Below are 23,319 nucleotides of genomic sequence, written 5' to 3' on the forward strand. Positions count from 1 at the left end.
GGGGGGGGCTACAAGCATCACCCTGTATTCTGTTTGCTCAAGATTTTACTTCTGCTGTATGTGCCAATAAAAAGACTCGGCACGACTCACGGCAGATGTGGCAGTTATTAATCCCCAACAGTCCTCAATAGACAATAGACAGTCCTCAATAGACACTAGAAATAGCGTATTGTGTGTAGAGGGGGGGGGGGTACAGCCATTATCCTGTATTCTGTTTGCTCAATTGTACATACCAGTAGTCCAGTAGATAGGTACCACCACATTAGTTAAAAAAAACAAACCTTTTTGCTCGTTTTGTGCAATGAACCTGCCTTCCTACCGTCGCTGTTGTTGTCATGGCGAGAATCACCGCTCATTCAATACCATCGTGATGCTGATAATCCACATCTTTCATCATCCATAACTTCTGTTCACTCACTCACTCACTCACTCACTCACTCTCTCACTCACTCACTCACTCACTCACTCACTCACTCACTCACATTAACTCACTCACTCACTCACTCACTCAGTTACTCATCCACTCACTCACGCACTCACTAGTTCTCTCACTCATTTCATTGAGCTTACTCGGAACTCATATACATGTATGACTTTGTTTCCTTTATTCGTTGTCGTGCTAATCCCTGATTCTAGATATAGAACATAAAGGATTTGTTCAAATGGCTGCCTACTTACAATGAGTGAAAGAAATTCCACCAAAGACTACAAGTCTATATATTTGTCTCCCTACGCAATACACAGTCTTGCAAAGTACATTAATTCCCCTTATTATGTAACAGAAGCTGCCATACTTACATAGTAAGCAATGTGTGACCAAGATAGCTATGTAATGACATGATATGGCAAGGCAGATTGGAAGTTTTCAGTAGTGTCTCCATAGTTAGCTAATCCCGAGTAACGATTTGGTGACAACCAAAGACTACGAGCACATAGTCTTCGTACATACATACATACATACATACATACATAGTCTTGTTAATTAGTACATTAGTTTCCCTCGTTATGCAATTGAAGCTGCCATACTTACAGAGTACGCAATTTGTGAGTAATAATAATAATGACATGATATGGCAGACAGACTGGAGGTGTTCAGTAGTGTCTCCATAGTTAGGCAATCCTTAGTGACTATTTGCTATATCTACTAACGGCTTTACTTTACTCGGGGAGGGTACTTTTACAGGATCTAATGTTGTCCATTACTAGTGCAATGTTGGGATGTGCCAGATTGTCCCCATAGATAAGTTTCATCATATTCAGTGACTGTTCGTAAGAGCTGAGGGCTTTACTGTGATCACCGAGTTTGTGCCAACAGATTCCAATGTTATATAGTGATGAAGCAATGTCGGGATGCGGCGTTGTTTCACCATAGATAGCTTTCATCATCTTCAGTGACTGTTCATGATAACTGATAGCTTTTCTCTGATCACCAAGGTCACCCCAACAGGTCCCAATGTTGTTTAGTGATCCAGCAATGTCGGGATGTGGCGTTGTTTCGCCATAGATAGCTTTCCTCATTTTTAGTGACTGTTCATAATAACTGATAGCTTTCCTCTGATCGCCAAGGTGACTCCAACATGTCCCAATGTTGTGTAGTAATGAAGCAATGTCGGGATGTGGCGTTATTTCGCCATAGATTGCTTTCCTCATCTCCAGTGACTGTTCGTGATAACTGATAGCTTTTCTCTGATCACCAAGGCCACTCCAACAGTTCCCAATGTTGTTTAGTGATTTAGCAATGTCGGGATGTGGCGTTGTTTCGCCATAGATAGCTTTCATCATCTTCAGTGACTGTTCGAAATAACTGATAGCTTTTATCTGATCACCAAGGTCACCCCAACAGGTCCCAATGTTGTTTAGTGATGAAGCAATGTCAGGATGTGGCGTTGTTTCACCATAGATAGCTTTCATCATCTTCAGTGACTGTTCGTAAGAGCTGAGGGCTTTACTGTGATCACCGAGTTTGTGCCAACAGATTCCAATGTTATATAGTGATGAAGCAATGTCGGGATGCGGCGTTGTTTCACCATAGATAGCTTTCATCATCTTCAGTGACTGTTCATGATAACTGATAGCTTTTCTCTGATCACCAAGGTCACCCCAACAGGTCCCAATGTTGTTTAGTGATCCAGCAATGTCGGGATGTGGCGTTGTTTCGCCATAGATAGCTTTCCTCATTTTTAGTGACTGTTCATAATAACTGATAGCTTTTCTCTGATCACCAAGGCCACTCCAACAGTTCCCAATGTTGTTTAGTGATTTAGCAATGTCGGGATGTGGCGTTGTTTCGCCATAGATAGCTTTCATCATCTTCAGTGACTGTTCGAAATAACTGATAGCTTTTATCTGATCACCAAGGTCACCCCAACAGGTCCCAATGTTGTTTAGTGATGAAGCAATGTCAGGATGTGGCGTTGTTTCACCATAGATTGCTTTCATCATCTTCAGTGACTGTTCGAAATAACTGATAGCTTTTCTCTGATCACCAAGCTCACTCCAACGTGTCCCAATGTTGTTCAGTGATGAAGCAATGTCGGGATGCGGCGTTGTTTCACCATAGATAGCTTTCCTCATCTTCAGTGACTGTTCGAAATAACTGATAGCTTTTCTCTGATCACCAAGGTCGTTCCAACATGCCCCAATATTGTGTAGTGATCCAGCAATGCTGGGATGTTCTGTTGTCCCGCCATAGATAGCTTTCTTCATCTTCAGTGACTGTTCGTAATAACTAATAGCTTTTCTCTTATCGCCAAGGTGACTCCAACATGCTCCAATGTTATTTAGTGATGAAGCTATGTCGGGATGTGGCGTTGTTTCGCCATAGATAGCTTTCCATATCTTCAGTGACTGATCGTGACAACTGATAGCTTTTCTCTGATCGCCAAGGCCGCTCCAACATGCCCCAATGTTTCCAAGTAACGAGGAAAGTACGGGACGTATTTCGGTGCCTGCATGAATAGTATTTCCAATGCTAAGTGCCTGTTTGTAGTAGCCGATCGCTTTCTCATAGTCACCGCGCCTGTAAGTGACATTGCCTAGCGCAAAAAGTATTTCAAACTGGTTTTCCTCGTCACCACCGGCCTCTTTTAGTGCTGCCTCAAAGTAACGTACGGATGCGTCTAACTGCAACAGCTGTTGTGTTATTCGACCCCTGGTTTGAGATGAGTTGTCAAAGATGGCTGTTGGGAATATATTTGTGGTTTGATTTTCCTTTTGAACTGTATCGATAAAACATATTTTTAATGGAAAGGCTGTATAGTAGTACCTGAACAACATTTTAGAGTCCGGTATGTGGAAAACTGATTCAACGATGGTGTCATCTACGTCATGTTTGCCCAGTTCGGTTTTCATCTCCGTGAGAGGAGACAGTCTGTCCTTCTGTCCTCCGTTGGCAATGTAAGTTCTTAAACGTAGCTCTGCTGAGATGCTGATCAGCACAGTCAAGTGGTGGGCATCTTCATCACTGATCCGCTGTGTCTTGCGTAACTCTTCTATCGTGCCCCACACACTGGGGATCGTGATACCACAGCAAATACTCAACACTTCAACGGCCACGCTGGGAAAACGGTAGATTTCTTTTTTCACATCCAGAAGTTGGTCCGTTGCTTCAACGTTTTCTATTTGTCCAATATTATCCTTTAGTATTAGAATTGCTGTCAACCGCGACAGAACAGGGGAACGGTCTACGCTTTTGTTAACAATGCTTGTATACTCCTCTACCAAAGACTCATCCTCTGTTAAGTAGGTCACCCGTCTGAGGATGTCTGACAGGTGATAGCCTTCCGCCAGGGCGATGTGCAGATGTTGATATTCGGCCAACTCGGCAGGAGTCTGGATAAGACTAACTGGAGGTTTGCTTTTGGTTTGGTCTCTTCCAAACGGAGTCTTAGACGCCCATGGCATGAAGCCGTCGAAGGCGAAGCCGCGAGGTGTGACGAAGTCGTAGAACCAGTCTTTCTCTGGGTCTTCCGAGAGAAAGTCGTTGAGTGACGGGATGGCCATGGCTGGGAGGATGGTTTCCCCAAGGTTGATGACTTTGAGATGTAAGTAGTGTGTGAGATTTAGGAAGTACCTCCGTGTATCATCATCGACCTTCCCCTCCTCAGTCAGAATGGCGAACTCCAAGTCGGAGTACGGCGTCACCAGTTCTGTGGCTTGTGACCCCAACCCCATGAAAGCGTACTTACAGGGAGGAGGTCCGAGTTTGGCGATGCATTCATCTGTCAGTATTTGGATGAACTCTCGTCTTTCTTTAGTGATGCTCTTGAACAAGTTCTTCATTGCTTCAGCTCGTTTGATCTCTACCTCTCTCACGACGGGATCGTCTTCATCATACTGATAAGGGTTGTGTTGCTGATGAATTATTTCGAGCTGAGATTTTGCACAGGCGCGCGAGTTGTCCAGTTCATTTCTGTGATCTAACGCGCTGCTATACGGATACGGTTCACAGTCTAGGTTACAGGTTTTTCTAAGAAACTGTTTTTCTGTTTCTTGCAGTTTTGTTACCATGTTTTGTTTGTCTCCATCTGTTCTGGCCATGGAGGCGTTATACAGAGCTGCCGCCTGTGTGAATTTCCTACCTTCTGCTGTCCGCTTACCTTGCTCGACGTAGACGTCACCCAACCTGCACAGACAGTCGGCTTCTTTAGCCTTGTTGGGTTTACTGCGATCTGTAGGTATGGAAAAGAAAGACAAAATCCCAACAGTCATATTCAGATTAGTTCCAACGATGATATTTGTTTTCCAACCGGTAGAGGTCATCCGTAAATATTTTCATCAGGTTGGTAAATGACTGAATAGCAACATTCTTTTCAAATGATCTGCCCTAATGAAGATGACAGACGGTCGTCGAAACGTCGGCTAGTGAAAAATAAATGGTTGTGATGAAAAGAACTTTGCTATTTGGTAGAGGTCATTGTACAAATAACATTTTCCATTTGAAATATGACTATTTGGTGCGTGCAAAGAACCTGTATAACAGACCGTGAACAAGCTTCAGGGCGGCTGCTAGGTTCTGCTCCGCTGCATCCAGGTCTCCATTTCTCACATCACGGTCTGCCGTCTGGATGTACCTGCGGTAAGATCTGGACAGCAAAACGCGTTTTGAGAGAAACGTCACAAAGGTGACAAGTACGCTTTGAACTGTTTGGCATGCATAGGAAACACTGCATTGAAGACCAAGCATCAATTAATTGTATTACATGAAATTACATTACAACGTAGGCTTTTCAACAATGTCAAAAAGCAACGTAGCAAGATACTAAATGGCCTCTTATATTTTACAGTTATTTTGATTTGAAAGATTCAACTTTACTGAATACATTTGAAAAGTAAACATAGGACTGACATCTCATTGTTACGTTGACTGGTGGTTTCCTCGCTAGATGGCGCAGCTGAGAAGGGAGAGAAGTGGCCCTTCCGTTCTTGTTGCGTACGTGTTGACCTCTGCGAGAACCAATATTAATCAATAGGTTACCGATTGTGAACTTTGACCAATGGTCAAAGGTGAAGGACGCTACATGATCCGCGGAAGGTCACTTTGTTGCTTAAGCGCTGACCTCTATAAAATCGATAATAAGTCATTGATTGGTAACGTTAATCGTATTAATTCATGGCCAACAAAATTAATCCACAGATCCGCAAAGTTACAGAACACACTATACCCAAATCACAACTTTGTAGACGGAAACAATGACGTAAATATAGGGGAAAAATTTTACAATGTATCAATAAAACGCTTTCGCCATTAGCGACTCGAAATGCATGACGGGTCAGAATCCAGAAGTATAGTTATCACTGGCAAGTTCCGTCATGCCCAAGTCAAAATAGTTCTCTCACCTTGTTTCTTGTTGTGTTGATGTCTTGCCTGATTTTTGAGGTGTGCAGTAAGCGGTGAACAATGACAACTGTTCCATGAACGTTGTGACACCGCGCCAGTGCCCTGTTGTACAGAGCAGTAGCTCTGCTCAAGTTTCTAGTGTTCCCAGTTTCTGTTCCTCTTTTCAGGTACACGTCGCCCAGACTCTTGATCGCTTCTGTTTCTAACATGTCGTTGTCGTTTACTATCGCCTCTACCATAACCTGTGCGTATCCAACCAGCAAAGAGTCTGTGTTACCTCTGGTAGCCCGTCTGTTGTCCAGGGCTTGAAACTTTGCCGCTACCTTTGCAGGTGTAGTCGTCTCCTTGTCTTCTGTTGGCTGTTCCTTACCCTGTGACGACAGCCCTTGTACAAGCCTCTCCGTGTAGTGGTAGCGGTGTTCTATACCATCTGCCTGTTCTTCATGGTAACACCGTACCATAGCAGCAATGTAAAGCGCCAAGGCTGTGTTGAACTTCCCCACGTCCTTCCCGGTTCTTCCCTTCTCCACGTTCACGTCGCCCAGAGTTTTGAGCAGCTCCACTTCCGCCAGCCTGTCCGTGTCGGCCATGGCGTCCACCAGGGCACGGAGGTAGCCTGTCTCCGCCCGGGCTAGTCCGTACCTCCTACCCTTCTCGTCCGCCTCACGGAGTTTCTCACACACCCGCAACATGGCGACGTAAAACTGAGAGAACGTCTGTAAAACTGTTCCCCGTTCTCCGTGCTGGCTTTATGCGCGTGACTCGAGCAAACACAGGTCTGGACAAACATCCCGCTGCTGCTGTCAACATTACATCATCCCTCAGCCGATAACAAGGTCCAAAAGTCCAGTACCCCCACTAGAATATCGATAACACTTGTAAACATGTCAATTACCGTGTTGTGTCAGTTGGTTTAATGTTATGTCATTTATTTCTCCGCACGGATTTTCTCACAACTTAACCCACGGCGTTTTTGTTTATATTCCAACATTTCTTGACTAGACATGGTGACGGCACACTCAAGTTTTATCAACTTATTTTATACCGCCACCAACGCAGATGACGAATATTGGACAGAAAAATAATCATTTTTTTACTTGAGTGAAGTAAGAGGGCCTGCAAGCCCTTTTTCGTAAGGCGCAATCAGGCCGTTTTAGACTTCGTAATTCGTAGGCAGCCTCTGCAAAAATCAACGTAATTCGTAATTGGACATTAGCCGCAAATCGTTAAGTCGTAATCAGCTCTGAGACTTTAACGTAATTCGTAATAGGCGGCGAAAATTTTGCGTAATTCGTAATCACTACCCCCCCCCCCCCTTGCAGACCCTCAAGTAAGGAAAGTCGTGTAAAGTCCATTTCCCAAGGGCATAAGATCGGTGGCATGTCAGGACTCGGACCCGGGACCTCTTGGTTCTAAGTCGAGCACTCTGTCGTTACACCACACGACTCCGCATTGTTTTACCTCTGCTATATGTGGTAATGAAAATATTGTTGTAAAACAAGCCCTAGGACTTTCACGTCACCATTGTCTGCGGGTAAGAACGCTCATAAGGGAAGGGCTGGTGCTGTCCGTGGTGCTGATCATGTCATTCCACTGTTACTAGTATCTGCTACATGTAGATGGTGTATCAGAGTATAGCTCCTTTTAGATCCTCAATAGATCAATAAATAAATAAATAAATAAAATAGACAACTTTGGGGGTGGCTTAATCATACGAAAATGTTTAATATCTGCTTGCCTATTAGAACTGACCAGGAGAGCTTTACAAAGCAGAAATAAGAAGACAACGAAGACACATTTTAATCTGCAAGACATTGTTTTAATCACAAAACGTTTGACTGTCTGAAGTCTTTCTTTCCTCTCAGTTCAGTCCAGGGTCCTAAGAGGACCATGGTCTTATAGGCGAGGCAGAAACGTTCTAGCTTCACTAAATACGGTATTTTTGGAACTTCGATGGGTTGCTACTTTTTCAGGCAAAGGTCTGTCCGTGATTGTCATAAACGGCTTAACATTTCAGCCTGACTGTTTGGTTTAGTTTGAGTTTCTAGCCAGCTCGGGTGTTGCCGTTGCTCTACAGGCATGTGACGAGGTTGGCCCAGTTGCAGAAGCCCAGGGTCTAGTCGAAGTGCTTTGCGTACATTTTCTGACCAGAGATCATAGCAAATATCTCAGAAATTCAGAAACAAGAAGACGACAAGGCCACACCTTAAGTTGCAAGACATCATTTTAATCACATTTTACAGTCTGAAGTCCAGGCCCATAAGAGGCCCATTTACTAAATACTGTATGTTTGGAAATTCAGTGGACTCCTTTTACAACAAAGCTACGCCTGTGATTGTTGGTAGACGGTTTGACTTTTCCAGCCGTACTGTTTGCCTTAGTTTAGGTCTCCAGTCCTACAGGCATGTGACTAGTTCGGCCCAGTTGCAGTTGCCCAGGTCCTGGTCGAAGTACAAGCCGCCTGGGCAGGAGTTGATGCCGTCGTACTGCAGACCGCCCTCCGCACAGGTGAAGAACTTGGAGCAGTCGTCAGGGTGTTGGTACGTTCCGGCTCATGAAATTATTTACGGACGTTTACCTTTAATTTCTTTGATGTCTGAGTAGCCTTTTAGTTACATGGTTGGTAACAGGGAGAAGATTGTTTACTCTTGCCATAGTCAGTTTTTTATCTTTAGATGCAAACATTTCCAAGAATATTCCACAATCTTGAACATGATATGCCAGCATTGATCATATAAGAAAGGGGTCTTCTAAGTGATAGGAGTTTTAAAAATGATACTGTTTTTGTCAAAATGCTGCGATGTTGTTCTAAAAAAAGTGCCAGTAATACTATTAGAAAGATTTTTGTTCTCTACCGCTAGCTCTCTGGTTGCAGAACCAGTGACACGGAAGTGAATCTTGTACCTATATTCCATTCAACCACTGTAATGAGTAAAAATGTATGCAATGTATACAGATGAAGAGATATTATGTAAGAAGACAGTGACCATAGGACTGTGTTATTCTGGACACAATAGTGATAGATTTCAAGTTTTTAGGCAAGCTGTGGCAGACCCAACTGCAGACAAGGATCGAATGCAGATTTTTTAAACAGTGAATTTTTTCAGGCAGGATGCACGCACAGCTATCCCAAGAGTGACTTCAATTTGCAATCGTACTATGTGACCTGCCCCTGAGTGGCATCAAGTGCACATTGTGACGTAAACTCTACAGTTTGCCTAACATTGTACTGTTTGTACTGTAAAACCTGTGAAGATATTGTGAAGAAGGGAAACCACTTTATTGTTGTTGTTCCATTTACATTTGTTCATAAAGTAAAAGGCAAACGTAACATCAAAAGCCGTTTCAGGCCTCCTGAAGATTTCTTGCGTATCTTTTGCAAATTAATTTTTGATTTGATTTATTGAAATTGTCATAGTGTAATACACGCGGAACATACTAGTAGGCAGCTGTTGCTGGTGTTGTGTCCCGCACATAGAAACGAATACTGGACAGACGATGTAGTGGGGAAAGTCGTGTTAAGTGCCTTTCCCAAGGGCACAAGATCGGTGGCATGTCAGGGTTCGAACCCGAGACCTCTTGATTCCGAGTCGCGAACACTGCCGTTGCGCCACACGACCCCACTGCAAAATTAGAAAAGTACTTGGAGATGGAATCCTCCACCCTCCTTGCCTTTACCTTTGCACACTTGTAATCTGCAATTTGAGAGATCTTCCCAAAGAATCATCCCAAAACACAATGTCCATGATACAGAAAACCCCTTTAAGATCCTTTCATGACTATAACCTTAGGATTAGTCCTGTCCACCATGTTGATCATCCGCATCTTTCATCCACCATAACTTCTGTTCATTCATTCACTCACTCACTCACTCACTCACTCGGAACCGGTGCAATAGCTCAATTGGTAGAGTGATCGCTTTGTAACCGGGAGGTCGTGAGTTCAAACCCCGGCCAGGTCATACCAAGGACTTTAAAAATGGTACACACTTCTTTCTGTGCTTAGAACTCAGCACATATGAGGACAGTGTGGGAAGGTCAAACACACAGCACTACCAACACACTAGCCCCCTGCTGTAGTTCCTTGCACAACTGTGTGTCGCCCAAAGGCTACGAAATGGAGATGGGCACCACCCTACACTCGGCATAAGGGGAGACCTTCCATTCACTCACTCATTTCATTGAGCTTACTTGGAACTCATATGCATGTATGACTTTGTTTCCTTTATTCATTGTTGTGACAGAGAGAGAGAGAGAGAGACTGGTTTATTTGTACTATGTAAGTACACACAAAAGCCTGTAAGCAGCCATATTTGGCTGAATTGAGAAGGCTTTAAGACATAAAATGCGCTTGTAGTACAGCTATTTGATAAAAGTTAGTTACATTTGATAAAAACCTATTCGTTGCATATCAAGTTTACCTTAAAAATTACCACACGTTAAAAGTACAATAATGTATAATATAAACACAGTCGTGCTAATCCCTGATTCCAGATATGGAACATAAAGGAAGGAATATTGTCCAAATGGCCGCGTACTTACAATGAGTGCAAGAAATTCCACCAAAGACTACAAGTATATAGTCTCCCTATGCAATACATAGTCTTGCAAAGTACATTAATCCCCTTATTATGTAATAGAAGCTGCCATACTTACATAGTAAGCAATTTGTGACAAAGATAGCTATGTAATGACATGATATGGCAAGGCAGATTGGAGGTGTTCAGTAGTGTCTCCATAGTTACCTAATCCTGAGTGACGATTTGCTATAACTACTAACGGTTTTACTCTACTCGTGGAGGGTACTTTTACATGATCTGATATTGTTAAGTACTTTTGCAATGTCGGGATGTTCCGGATTGTCCCCATAGATAACTTTCATCATGTCCAATGATTGTTTCAAATACCACATGGCTTTACTGTGATTACCGAGATGTTTCCAACATGTCCCAATGTTGCTTAGTGATTTAGCAATGTCGGGATGTGGTGTAGTTTCCCCATAGATAGCTTTCATCATCTTCAGTGACTGTTCGTAATAACTGATAGCTTTCCTCCCATCACCAAGGTCACTCCAACACAACCCAATGTTGTTTAGTGATGATGCAATGTGGGGATGTGGCGTTGTTTCGCCATAGATAGCTTTCATCATCTTCAGTGATTGTTCGTGATAACTGATAGCTTTTCTCTGATCACCAAGGTCACTCCAACATGCCCCAATATTGTTTAGTGATGAAGCAATGTAGGGATGTGGCGTTGTTTCCCCATCGATAGCTTTCATCATCTTCAGTGACTGTTTGTGATAACTGATAGCTTTCGTTTGATCACCAAGGTCACTCCAACATTTTCCAATGTTATTTAATGATACAGCAATGTCGGGATGTGGCGTTGTTGCGCCATAGATAGCTTTCCGCATCTTTAAGGACTGTTCGAAGTAAATGACAGCTTTCCTCTGATCACCAAGGTGACTCCAACATACCGCAATGTTGTTTAGTGGTGCAGCAGTGTCGGGATGTAGCGTTGTTTCACCGTAGATAGCTTTCCACATCTTCAGTGACTGTTCGTAATAACTGATAGCTTTCCTCTGATCACCAAGCTCACCCCAACATGCCCCAATGTTGTTTAGTGAAGAAGCAATGTCGGGATGTGGCGTTGTTTCATCGTAGATAGCTTTCATCATCTTCAGTGACTGTTTGTAATAACTGATAGCTTCCCTCTGATCACCAAGGTCACTCCAACTCTTCCCGATGTTGTTGAGTGAAGAAGCAATGTTGGGATGTGTCGTTGTTTCACCGTAGATAGCTTTCATCATCTTCAGTGACTGTTCGTGATAACTGATAGCTTTCCTCTGATCACCAAGCTGAATCCAACAGGTCCCAATGTTTAGCAAGTAACGAGGAAAGTACAAGACTCAGTTTGTGTCTGCATAAATATTATTTCGAGCGCTCAGTGCCCGTTCGTAGTAGCTCTTCCCTTTCTTATAGTCACCGCGACTGAGTGAGACACTGCCTAACGCAAAAAGTATGTCAAACTGCTTTTCCTCGTCACCACGTGCACCCGCTTCTTCTAGTGCTGCCTCGAAGTGGCGTGTGGAGGCTTCTAACTGCAACAGCTGTTTTGTTATTAGACCCCTGGTTTGAGCTGGCAGAAAATGGCAGTTGGGAATATCTTTGCTGTTCGATTATCCTTTTCAACTGTAACTACAATGCATCTTTTTAATGGAATGGCTGTATAGTAGTACCTGAACAACATTTTAGAGTCTGGTATGTGGAAAACTGACTCAACGACGGTGTCATCTACGTCATGTTTGTCCAGTTGGACTTTCATCTCCGTGAGAGGAGACAGTCTGTCCTTCTGTCCTCCGTTGGCAATGTACGTTCTTAACCGTAGCTCCGCTGAGATGCTGATCAGTACAGTCAAGTGGTGGGCATCTTCGTGACTGATCCGCTGTGTCTTGTGTAACTCTTCTATCATTCCCCACACACTGGGGATCGTGATACCACAACAAATACTCAAAACATCAACGGCCACGCTGGGAAAACGGTAAACTTCCTTCTTCACATCCAGAAGTTGCGCCGTTGGCTCAACGTTTTCTATTTGTCGAATATTATCCTTCAGTATTTGCATTGCTGATAACCGTGACAGAACAGGGGGACGGTCCACGCTTTTGTTGACTCTGTTCACATAATCTTCCACCAAAGACTCGTCCCCTGTTAAGTACGTCACCCGTCTGAGGATGTCTGACAGGTGATAGCCTTCCGCCAGGGCGATGTGCAGATGCTGATATTCGGCCAACTTGGCAGGAGTCTGGATGAGACTAACAGGAGGTTTGCTTTTGGTTTTGTCTCTTCCAAACGGAGTCTTAGAGGCCCATGGCATGAAGCCGTCGAAGGCGAAGCCACGAGGTGTGACGGAGTCGTAGAACCAGTTTTTCTCTGCGTCTTCTGAAAGAAAGTCGTTGAGTGACGGGATGGCCATGGCTGGGAGGATGGTTTCTCCAAGGTTGATGACTTTGAGATGTAAGTAGTGTGTGAGATTTAGGAAGTACCTCCGTGTATCATCATCATCCTTCCCCTCCTCAATCAGAATGGTGAACTCCAGGTCGGAGTACGGCGTCACCAGTTCTGTGGCCTGTGACCCCAACCCCATGAAAGCGTACTTACAGTGAGGAGGTCCGAGTTTGGCGATGCATTCATCCGTCAGTACTTGGATAAACTCTTGTCTTTCAACTGTGATACTCTTGAACAAGTTCTTGATTGCTTCAGCTCGTTTGATCTCTACCTCTCTCACGACGGGATCGTCTTCATCATACTGATAAGGGTTGTGTTCCTGATGAATTGTTTCGAGCTGAGATTTTGCACGGGCGCGCGAGTTGTGCAGTTCCTTTCTGTGATCTAACGCGCTGCTATACGGACACGGTTCACAGTCAAGGTTACAGGTGTTTCCAAGAAACTGCCTTTCTGTTTCTTGCAATTTTGTTACCATGTTTTGTTTGTCTCCATCTGTTCTAGCCATGGAGGCGTTATACAGAGCTGCCGCCTGTGTGAATTTCCTACCTTCTCCTGTCCGCTTACCTCGCTCGACGTAGACGTCACCCAGCCTGCACAGACAGTCAGCTTCTTTAGCCTTGTTGGGTTTACTGCGATCTGTGGGTAGGAATTTAAAAGGGTCAGACAGGAGCAAAGATGTGAACTTATTGGATTAAGTTAATACAAAACCAAGTTTCCTTTTATTTTGGAGGAAAATAGGCTAATCAAAATGTGAGTGAAAAATCAAGAGAAGACTTAAAGCAGTTATAATATGTAGGAATCAAAAGTTTAAACAGACCATGAACCAGCTTTAGGGCGGCTGCTAGGTTCTGCTCTGCTGCGTCCAGGTCTCCATTTCTCACGTCACGGTCTGCCGTCTGGATGTACCTGCGGTAGGATCTGGACAACAAAACGCGTTTTGAGAGAAACGTCACAAAATTAAGGTGACAAGTACGCTTTGAACTGTTTGACATGCATAGGATACACTGCATTGAAGACCAAGCATCAATTAATTGTATTACATGAAATTACATTACAACGTAGGCTTTTCAACAATGTCAAAAAGCCTACGTAGCAAGACACTAAATGGCCTCTTATATTTTACAGTTATTTTGAAAGATTCAACTTTACTGAATACATTTGAAAAGTAAACATAGGACTGACATCTCATTGTTACGTTGACTGGTGGTTTTCTCGCTAGATGGCGCAGCTGAGAAGGTAGAGAAGTGGCTCTTCCGTTCTTGTTGCGTACGTGTTGACCTCTGCGAGAACCAATATTAATCAATAGGTTACCGATTGTGAACTTTGACCAATGGTCAAAGGTGAAGGACGCTACGTGATCCGCGGAAGGTCACTATATTGCGTAGGCGCTGACCTCTACAAAACCCGATAACAAGTCATTGATTGGTAACGTTAATAGTGTTAATTAACTGTTACTTGATGGCCAACCCACAGATAAAAGATAGCGAAAAACCAATGTGTTCTGTGCTCAAAGATACAGAACACACTCTACCCAAATCACAACTACCTACCTACCTAATCACAACTATATGGACGGAAACAATGAAGTAAATACTAGCACAGTGAAAACAACGTTTTTTTTACAATGTTCCAATAAAAAGCTTTCGCCATTAGCGGTTCGAAATGCATGACGGGATATATGGAGATAAACAAACAGAGTACTGGCGAGTTTCGTGCTCAAGTCAAAATAGTTCTCTCACCTTGTTTCTTGTTGTGGTGATGTCTTGTCTGACTTTTGCGGTGTGTAGTAAGCGGTGAACAATGACAACTGCTCCATGAACGTTGTGACACCGCGCCAGTGCCCTGTTGTACAGAGCAGTAGCTCTGGTCAAGTATCTAGTGTCCCCAGTTTCTGTTCCTCTTTTCAGGTACACGTCACCCAGACTCTTGATAGCTTCTGTTTCTAACATGCTGTTGTCCTTTACTATCGCCTCTACCATCACCTGTGCGTATCCAACCAGCAAAGAGTCTGTGTTACCTCCGGTAGCCCCTCTCTTGTCCAGATCTTGAAACTTTGCCGCTACCTTTGCAGGTGTAGTCGTCTCCTTGTCTTCTGTTGGCTGTTCCTTACCCTGTGACGACACCCCTTGTAAAAGCCTCTCCGTGTAGTGGTAGCGGTGTTCTATACCATCTGCCTGTTCTTCATGGTAACACCGTACCATGGCAGCCAGATAAAGCGCCAAGGCTGTGTTGAACTTCCCCACGTCCTTCCCGAGTCTTCCCTTCTCCACGTTCACGTCGCCCAGAGTTTTGAGCAGCTCCACTTCCGCCAGCCTGTCCGTGTCGGCCATGGCGTCCACCAGGGCACGGAGGTAGCCTGTCTCCGCCCGGGCTAGTCCGTACCTCCTGCCCTTCTCGTCCGCCTCACGGAGTTTCTCACACACCTGCAACATGGCGACTTTCTGCTACGAAAACGTCTCTAAACTCCTTGTCTTCACGGTCTCCGTACTAGCTTTTTGCGTCTGACTTGAATAGGCACAGGTTTCGCACTGCTTGTGTCAACATTACGTCATCCGCCAATACAAAGGTCAAAGGTTCAATGCACAAAAAGTTCGGAAATACCCGTGTCCGTAAACATATCAGGTAACCTGCGTACGTGCCTAAGCCTTAAGTGTTCAGGCCAGGGCCTCTTTCATGCATATGTTTAACACAGTCCCCCAGGTAGCCTGGTTTTTCGTCGCCACCACTGCAACTTTAGGTGCTTAAATTAAGTCCAGTGTCGTCTTTGATAAGATCTTTCTACCATGTTGGGTCTTTCATGTGGTCTCGTGTTGTTCGGGAAACCCAGCTGGTATACCTTAGGTCATATTTGTACAATCGGGAATTACAGTACATTGGTGTGGCGAGTGACCCCAACTAAACATGAGAATTCCCTATTCGCCGAAAGGTCTACTCTGCTCTATTATTATGTACTGTGCAGTCCGATAGCCAGTCTCCGCAAGGGCTAGTCCGTACCTCCTGCCCTTGGCGTTCGCCTTACGGAGTTTTTCACACACCCGAAACATTTTACTTCTGCTCTGTGTGGTATTAAAAAGATTGTGGAAAAACAAGACCTATCATGTCATCATTGTCTGCTGGTAAGAACGCACATAAGGTTACGGCTGGTGCTGTCCTTGGTACTGATCATGTCATTCCGCAGGCACCTGCTAGATGGCGCAGCAACACAGTATAGCTGCTGCTAGATCGGCACGATTCACGGCAGATGCGGCAGTTATTAGTCCTCATCAGTCCTCAATAGACAACTATGGGTGTGGCTGATATGTATGTAGAAATAGCGTATTGTGTGTGTGTGTGGGGGGGGGGGGGTACAACCATCATCGTATATTCTGTTTGCTCAATTGTACATACCAGTAGTCCAGTAGATACGTATCACCACATTAGTTAATAAAAAAACAATTATATTTGATCGTTTTGTTCTGTTGCAATGAACCTGCCTTCTTACCGTCGCTGTTGTTGTCATGGTGAGAATCACCGGCTCATTCAATACCATCGTGATCTGTATCTGTATCTGTATCTGTATAGCCGGTATAACCGCCTTTCGGCGTAACACACCAGCTTCGCAGGCACGCGGCGCGGCGGCAGCTGGCTATATTACACCGATCGACTTGTTACACCTAACCCTTGAACTTCTAGCTCTAGACATTGTTTAAAGCTATCTATTGACAATGCCCCTACTGTACTTGGTGACAGTGAGTTCCACTCTGCGATAGTTCTAGGAAAGAATGAATTCTTGAACACCTCAATCCTTGGTTGATAACTCTGGTACTTGAATGCGTGGCTATTTCTTGTTCTCTTCTGGGCTGGTATTAGGTACTTAGTAGTTGGTACGTCCACCAGTTTATTAGTGATGCTGATAATCTTTCATCATCCATAACTTCTGTTCACTCACTCACTCACTCAGTCACTCAGTCACTCACTCACTCACTCACTCACTCACTCACTCACTCACTCACCCACTCACTCACTCACTCACTCACTCACCCACTCACTCACTCACTCGCTCACTCAATCACTCACTCATTTCATTGAGCTTACTCGGAACTCATATACATGTATGACTTCGTTTCCTTTATTCATTGTCGTGCTAATCCCTGATTCTAGATATAGAACATAAAGGAATTGTCCAAATGGCTGCCTACTTACAACGAGTGCAAGAAATTCCACAAAAGACTACAAGTATATCTATTAGTCTCCCTATGCACTAAATAGTCTTGCAAAGTACATTGATACATTAGGTACATGTACTTGAAAAGTACATTAATACATGTAATGGAAACTGCCATACTTACACAGTAAGCAATTTGTGACAAAGATAGCTATGTAATGACATGATATGGCAAGGCAGATTGGAGGTGTTCAGTGGTGTCTCCATAGTTAGCTAATCCTGAGTGACGGTTTGCTATAACTACTTTTACTAACGACTTTACTCTACTCGTGTAGGGCACTTTTACATGACTGAATGTTGTTCAGTACTTTTGCTATGTTGGGATGTGCTGGATTGTCCCCATAGAATACTTTCATCATATTCAATGATTGTTCGAAATACCTCATGGCTTTACTGTGATTACCGAGATGTTTCCAACATGCCCCAATGTTGTTTAGTGTTGAAGAAATGTCGGGGTGTGGCGTTGTTTCGCCATAGATAGCTTTCCTCATCTTCAGTGACTGTTCAGAATAACTGATAGCTTTCCTCTGGTCACCAACGTTGCCCCAGCATATCCCAATGTTGTTTAGTGATGAAGCAATTTCGGGATGTGGCGTTGTTTCCCCATAGATAGCTTCCCTCATCTTCAGCGACTGTTCGTGGTAACTAATAGCTTTCCTCTGATCACTAAGGTCACTCCAACATGTCCCAATGTTGCTTAGTGATTTAGCAATATCGGGATGTGGCGTTGTTTTGCCATAGATAGCTTTGCTCATCTTCAGTGACTGTTCATAATAACTGATAGCTTTTCTCTGATCACCAAGGTCACTCCAACAGGTCCCAATGTTGTTTAGTGATTTAGCAATGTTAGGATGTGGCGTTGTTTTGCCATAGATAGCTTTCATCATCTTCAGTGACTGCTCGTAATAACTGATAGCTTTTCTCTGATCACCAAGGTGACTCCAACAGCTCCCAATGTTGTTTAGTGATGAAGCAATGTCGGGATGTGGCGTTGTTTCCCCATAGATAGCTTTCTTCATCTTCAAAGACTGTTCGTGATAACTAAGAGCTTTCCTCTGATCACCAAGGTCACTCCAACATAACCCAATGTTGTTTAGTGATGACGCAATGCCTGAATGTGGCGTTGTTTCGCCATAGATAGCTTTTTCCATCTTCAGTGACTGTTCATAATAACTGATAGCTTTTCTCTGATCACCAAGATCACTCCAAAATTTCCCAATGGTGATAAGTGATTTAGCAATATCGGGATGTGGCGTTGTTTTGCCATAGATAGCTTTCCTCATCTTCAGTGACTGTTCATAATAACTGATAGCTTTTCTCTGATCACCAAGGTCACTCCAACATTTCCCAATGTTGTTTAGTGATTTAGCAATGTCGGGATGTGGCGTTGTTTCGCCATAGATAGCTTTCCTCATGTTTAGTGACTGTTCGTGATAACTGATAGCTTTCCTCTGATCACCAAGGTCACACCAACAGTTCCCAATGTTGTTTATTGATGAAGCAATGTAGGGATGAGGCGTTGTTTCGCCATAGATAGCTTTCATCATCTTCAGTGACTGTTCGTGATAACTGATGGCTTTTCTCTGATAACCAAGATCATTCCAACAGGTCCCAATGTTGTTTAGTGATGAAGCAATGTTTGGATGTGGCGTTGTTTCGCCATAGATAGCTTTCATCATCTTCAGTGACTGCTCGTAATAACTGATAGCTTTTCTTTGATCACCAAGGTGACTCCAACAGCTCCCAATGTTGTTTAGTGATGAAGCAATGTCGGGATGTGGCGTTGTTTCCCCATAGATAGCTTTCGTCATCTTCAGTGACTGTTCGTAATAACTGATAGCTTTTCTCTGATGGCCAAGGTCGCTCCAACATAACCCAATGTGGTTTTGTGATTTAGCAATGTTGGGATGTGGCGTTGTTTCACCATAGATAGCTTTCTCCATCTTCAGTGACTGCTCGTAATAACTGATAGCTTTTCTCTGATCACCAAGGTTACTCCAACAGTTCCCAATGTTTCCAAGTAACGAGGAAAATACGGGACTCAGTTTTTTGTGTGCATAAATACTATTTCCAGCGCTAAGTGCCCGTTCGTAGTAGCTCTTTGCTTTCTCATAGTCACCGCGACTGTGCGAGACATTGCCTAACTCAAAAAGTATCTCCATGTGTTTTTCCTTGTCACCACTCGCCTCCTCCAGTGCTGCTTCCAAGTGACGTACGGATGCGTCTAACTGCAACAGCTGATGTGTTATTCGACCCCTGGTTTGAGATGAGTTGTCAAAAATAGCTGTTCGGAATAACTTTGTGGTTTGATCCTTCTTAATTTGAACTGTGTCCATAATGCATCTTTTTAATGGAAAGGCTGTATAGTAGTACCTAAACAACATTTTAGAGTCCGGTATGTGGAAAACTGACTCAACTACCGTGTCATCTACGTCATGTTTCCCCAGTTCGGTTTTCATCTCCGTGAGAGGAGACAGTTTGTCCTTCTGTCCTCCGTTGGCAATGTAGGTTCTTAACCGTAGCTCCGCTGAGATGCTGATCAGTACAGTCAAGTGGTGGGCATCTTCGTGACTGATCCGCTGTGTCTTCTCTAACTCTTCTATCATTCCCCATACACTGGGGATCGTGATACCGCAGCAAATACTCAATATATCAACGGCCACGCTGGGAAAACGGTAGATTTCCTTCTTCACATCCAGAAGTTGGTCGGTTGGTTCAACATTGATTATTTCCCGAATGTCATCCTTCAGTATTAGCATTGCTGACAACCGTGACAGAGCAGGGGAACGGTCTACGCTTTTGTTGACAATGGTTGTATACTCATCTACCAAAGACTCATCTCCTGTTAAGTAGGTCACCCGTCTGAGGATGTCTGACAGGTGATAGCCTTCCGCTAGAGCTATTCTGATATACTGATACTTGGCCAGGTCGGCAGGAGTCTGGATGAGACTAACGGGAGGTTTGCTTTTGGTTTCGTCTCTTCCAAACGGAGTCTTCGAAGCCCATGGCATGAAGCCGTCGAAGGCAAAGCCGCGAGGTGTGACAGAGTCGTAGAACCAGTCTTTCTCTGGGTCTTCTGAGAGAAAGTCGTTGAGTGATGGGATGGCCATAGCTGGGAGGATGGTTTCCCCAAGGTTGATGACTTTCAGATGTAAGAAGTGTGTGAGATTTATGAAGTACCTCCGTGTATCATCATCATACTTCCCCTCCTCAATCAGAATGGCGAACTCCACGTCGGAGTATGGCGTCACCAATTCTGTGGCCTGTGACCCCATGCCGATGAAAGCGTACTTACAGGGAGGAGGTCCGAGTTTGGCAATGCATTCATCTGTCAGTACTTGGATAAACTCCTGCCTTCTAACTGTGATGCTCTTAAACAAGTTCTTGATTGCCTCAGCTCGTTTGATCTCTACCTCTCTCACGACGGGATCGTCTTCATCATACTGATAAGGGTTGTGTTCCTGATGAATCGTTTCGAGCTGAGATTTTGCACGGGCGCGCAAGTTGTCCAGTTCCTTTCTGTGATCTAACGCGCTGCTATACGGACACGGTTCACAGTCAAGGTTACAGGTGTTTCTAAGAAATTGCCTTTTTGTTTCTTGCAGTTTTGTTTTCATGTTTTGTTTGTCTCCATCTGTTCTGGCCATGGAGGCGTTATACAGAGCTGCCGCCTGTGTGAATTTCCTACCTTCTCCTGTCCGCTTACCTCGCTCGACGTAGACGTCACCCAACCTGCACAGACAGTCAGCTTCTTTAGCCTTGTTGGGTTTATTGCGATCTGTTGGTAGGAATTAAAAAAGATGAGATAGAAGCAAAGCTGTCCACTTATTTTCAACTTAATACAGAATTAAGTCTCCCACGATAAAGGAAATAGACTAATAGAATCGTCAATGAAAAGTTAGGACCAGACGTAAGATTATATTATGTATGTATGTATGTATGAATGAATGAATGAAAAGTTTAACAAACCATGAACCAGCTTCAGGGCGGCTACGAGGTTCTGCTCTGCTGCGTCCAGGTCTCGATTTCTCACATCATGGTCTGCCGTCTGGATGTACCTGCGGTAGGATCTGTACAACAAAATGAGTTTTGAGGCAAATTTACATCAATAGGCGACAAATGCACTACAAAGTATTAGACATAGACTATACTGCAAAGAAGATTAAGCATCTATTATTAGTATTACATAAAATTGAACTACCTTGTCTTATCAACGTCTCACGTCACAAATTAACGTTCTACACAGTAGAAATTGATAATACATTTCTGCCAAGCAAGATACTACTAGTAAATGGCCCCTTGTTCATGTTTTATAGTTATTTTGAATCACAAGTAAACATAGAAGCACTAACATGTCATTGTCAACTTGACAGGTGGTTCCGTCGCTAGAGGGTGCAGCTGAGAAGGCAGAGAGGTGGCCCTTTCGTCCTCTAAAGCCTTGTTGTTTCTGCGGGAACCGATAGTAAGATATGATTAACAGGTGGTCATGTAATCCACAAAGAGCTTTGTCCAATGGTCAAAGGTAAATGACCTGACATGACCCGTGGCAGACCAACGCAAGCTGAGAGTATGTTGAATATAGAGTACTTGGGGGTGGGGGGCGGATATAAAATAAGATGACTGTTTGTTTATTTGGACAACATTTAACTGTAAGGGAGAAATAAGACATATTCCATCATATTGTCAAGATGTACACATTCAGGCCCACGGACCAAAATGCATGCATCTTCATAGCTTCTTACACTATTCTGTCGTCAAAGATTTAGTACAAAGTCCACCATACTTTTGTTCAGAATGACGTTTAAGCAAAGGCGTTAATACATCAAAATGAGAAGTTGGTATCATTCTAGCGCAAAAAAGCCCCTGACCTTAAGCGATACGATACGCTTGACGCCATTAGCGGCACGAAATGCAAGGCGGGATTTATGGAGTGGGAACCCGGAAGTCAGCACTAGAGAGTTCCGTCATGCTCAAGTAAAATAGTTCTCTCACCTTGTTTCTTCTGGTGATGTCTTGTCTGATTTTTGCGGTGTGCAATAAGCGGTGAACAATGACAACTGTTCCATGAACGTTGTGACACCGCGCCAGCGCCCTGTTGTACAGAGCAGTAGCTTTAGTCAAGTTTCTAGTGTTCCCAGTTTCAGTTCCTCTTTTCAGGTACACGTCACCCAGGCTCTTGATCGCTTCTGTTTCTAACATGTTGTTGTCCTTTACTATTGCCTCTACCATCACCTGTGCGTATCCAACCAGCAAAAAGTCAGTGTTACCTCCGGGAGCCCGTCTCTTGTCCAGATCTTGAAACTTTGCCGCCACCGTTGCAGGTGTAGTCGTCTCCTCGTCTTCAGTTGACTGTTCCTTACCCTGTGACGACACCCCTTGTAATAGCCTCTCTGTGTAGTTGTAGCGGTGTTCTATACCATCTGCCTGTTCTTCATGGTAACACCGCACCATAGCAGCAATGTAAAGCGCCAAGGCTGTGTTGAACTTCCCCACGTCCTTCCCGAGTCTTCCCTTCTCCACGTTCACGTCGCCCAGAGTTTTGAGCAGCTCCACTTCCGCCAGCCTGTCCGTGTCGGCCATGGCGTCCACCAGGGCACGGAGGTAGCCTGTCTCCGCCCGGGCTAGTCCGTACCTCCTGCCCTTCTCGTCCGCCTCACGGAGTTTCTCACACACCCGCAACATGGCGACTTTCTGCTACAAAATGTCCCTAAAACTCCTTGTCTTCACGGTCTCCGTGTTAACATCATGCGCCTGACTTGAACAGGCACAGGTTTCACACTGCTTGTGTCAACATTACGTCATCCGCCAATACAAAGGTCAGAGGTTCAATACACAAAAGGTTCGGAAATACCCGTAAACTGTAAACATATCAGGTAACCTGCGTACGTGCCCATGGCTTAAGTGTTCAGGCCAGGGCCTCTTTCATGCATATGTTTAACACAGTTTCCCAGGTAGCCTGGTTTTTCGTCGCCACCACTGCGTATTTAGGTGCTTAAATTAGGTCCAGTGTTGTCTTTGATATAAGATCTTTCTACCATGTTGGGTCTTTTATGTGGTCTCGTGTTCGGGAAACCCCGCTGGTATACCTTAGGCCATATTTGCACAATCGTGAATGAAAGTACATGGGTGTGGTGAGTGACCCCAACTAAACACAAGAATTCCCTATTCGCCGAAAGGTCTACTCTACTCTATTATTACCTTCGCCAAGAAGGTTATGTTTTCAGTAGCGTTTGTCTGTGTGTGTGTGTGTTTGTGTGTGTGTGTGTTGTT

General features: G+C 44.1%; 2 protein-coding genes across 2 annotated transcripts in view; both read right to left on the reverse strand.

The window, feature by feature from the left end:
• Positions 1–1,129: 1,129 nt before the first annotated feature.
• Positions 1,130–23,319, reverse strand: part of LOC109466483 — a 31,185-nt gene continuing 8,995 nt past the window's right edge. Inside the window, 12 exon segments of the mRNA XM_019764205.1 lie at positions 1,130–1,228; positions 1,763–4,670; positions 4,984–5,084; positions 5,348–5,445; positions 5,839–6,543; positions 14,585–15,282; positions 15,323–15,325; positions 17,522–18,789; positions 19,285–20,827; positions 21,019–21,115; positions 21,470–21,496; positions 22,042–22,756. Of these exon segments, the coding sequence (XP_019619764.1) occupies positions 1,159–1,228; positions 1,763–4,670; positions 4,984–5,084; positions 5,348–5,445; positions 5,839–6,543; positions 14,585–15,282; positions 15,323–15,325; positions 17,522–18,789; positions 19,285–20,827; positions 21,019–21,115; positions 21,470–21,496; positions 22,042–22,756 (8,233 nt within the window). The 3' untranslated portion in view covers positions 1,130–1,158.
• Positions 10,224–11,753, reverse strand: LOC109466495 (kinesin light chain 4-like). Its single transcript, XM_019764219.1, has 2 exons — positions 11,496–11,753; positions 10,224–11,285 (listed from the first exon to the last, which is right to left on the reverse strand). The coding sequence occupies exons 1-2, from the start codon at positions 11,645–11,647 to the stop codon at positions 10,628–10,630; spliced, it is 810 nt and encodes a 269-aa protein (XP_019619778.1). The 5' UTR covers positions 11,648–11,753; the 3' UTR covers positions 10,224–10,627.

This window comes from Branchiostoma belcheri, unplaced genomic scaffold (genome assembly GCF_001625305.1).
Source record: "Branchiostoma belcheri isolate BF01 breed outbred unplaced genomic scaffold, Haploidv18h27 scaffold168, whole genome shotgun sequence".
Classification (NCBI taxonomy): Eukaryota; Metazoa; Chordata; class Leptocardii; order Amphioxiformes; family Branchiostomatidae; genus Branchiostoma; species Branchiostoma belcheri.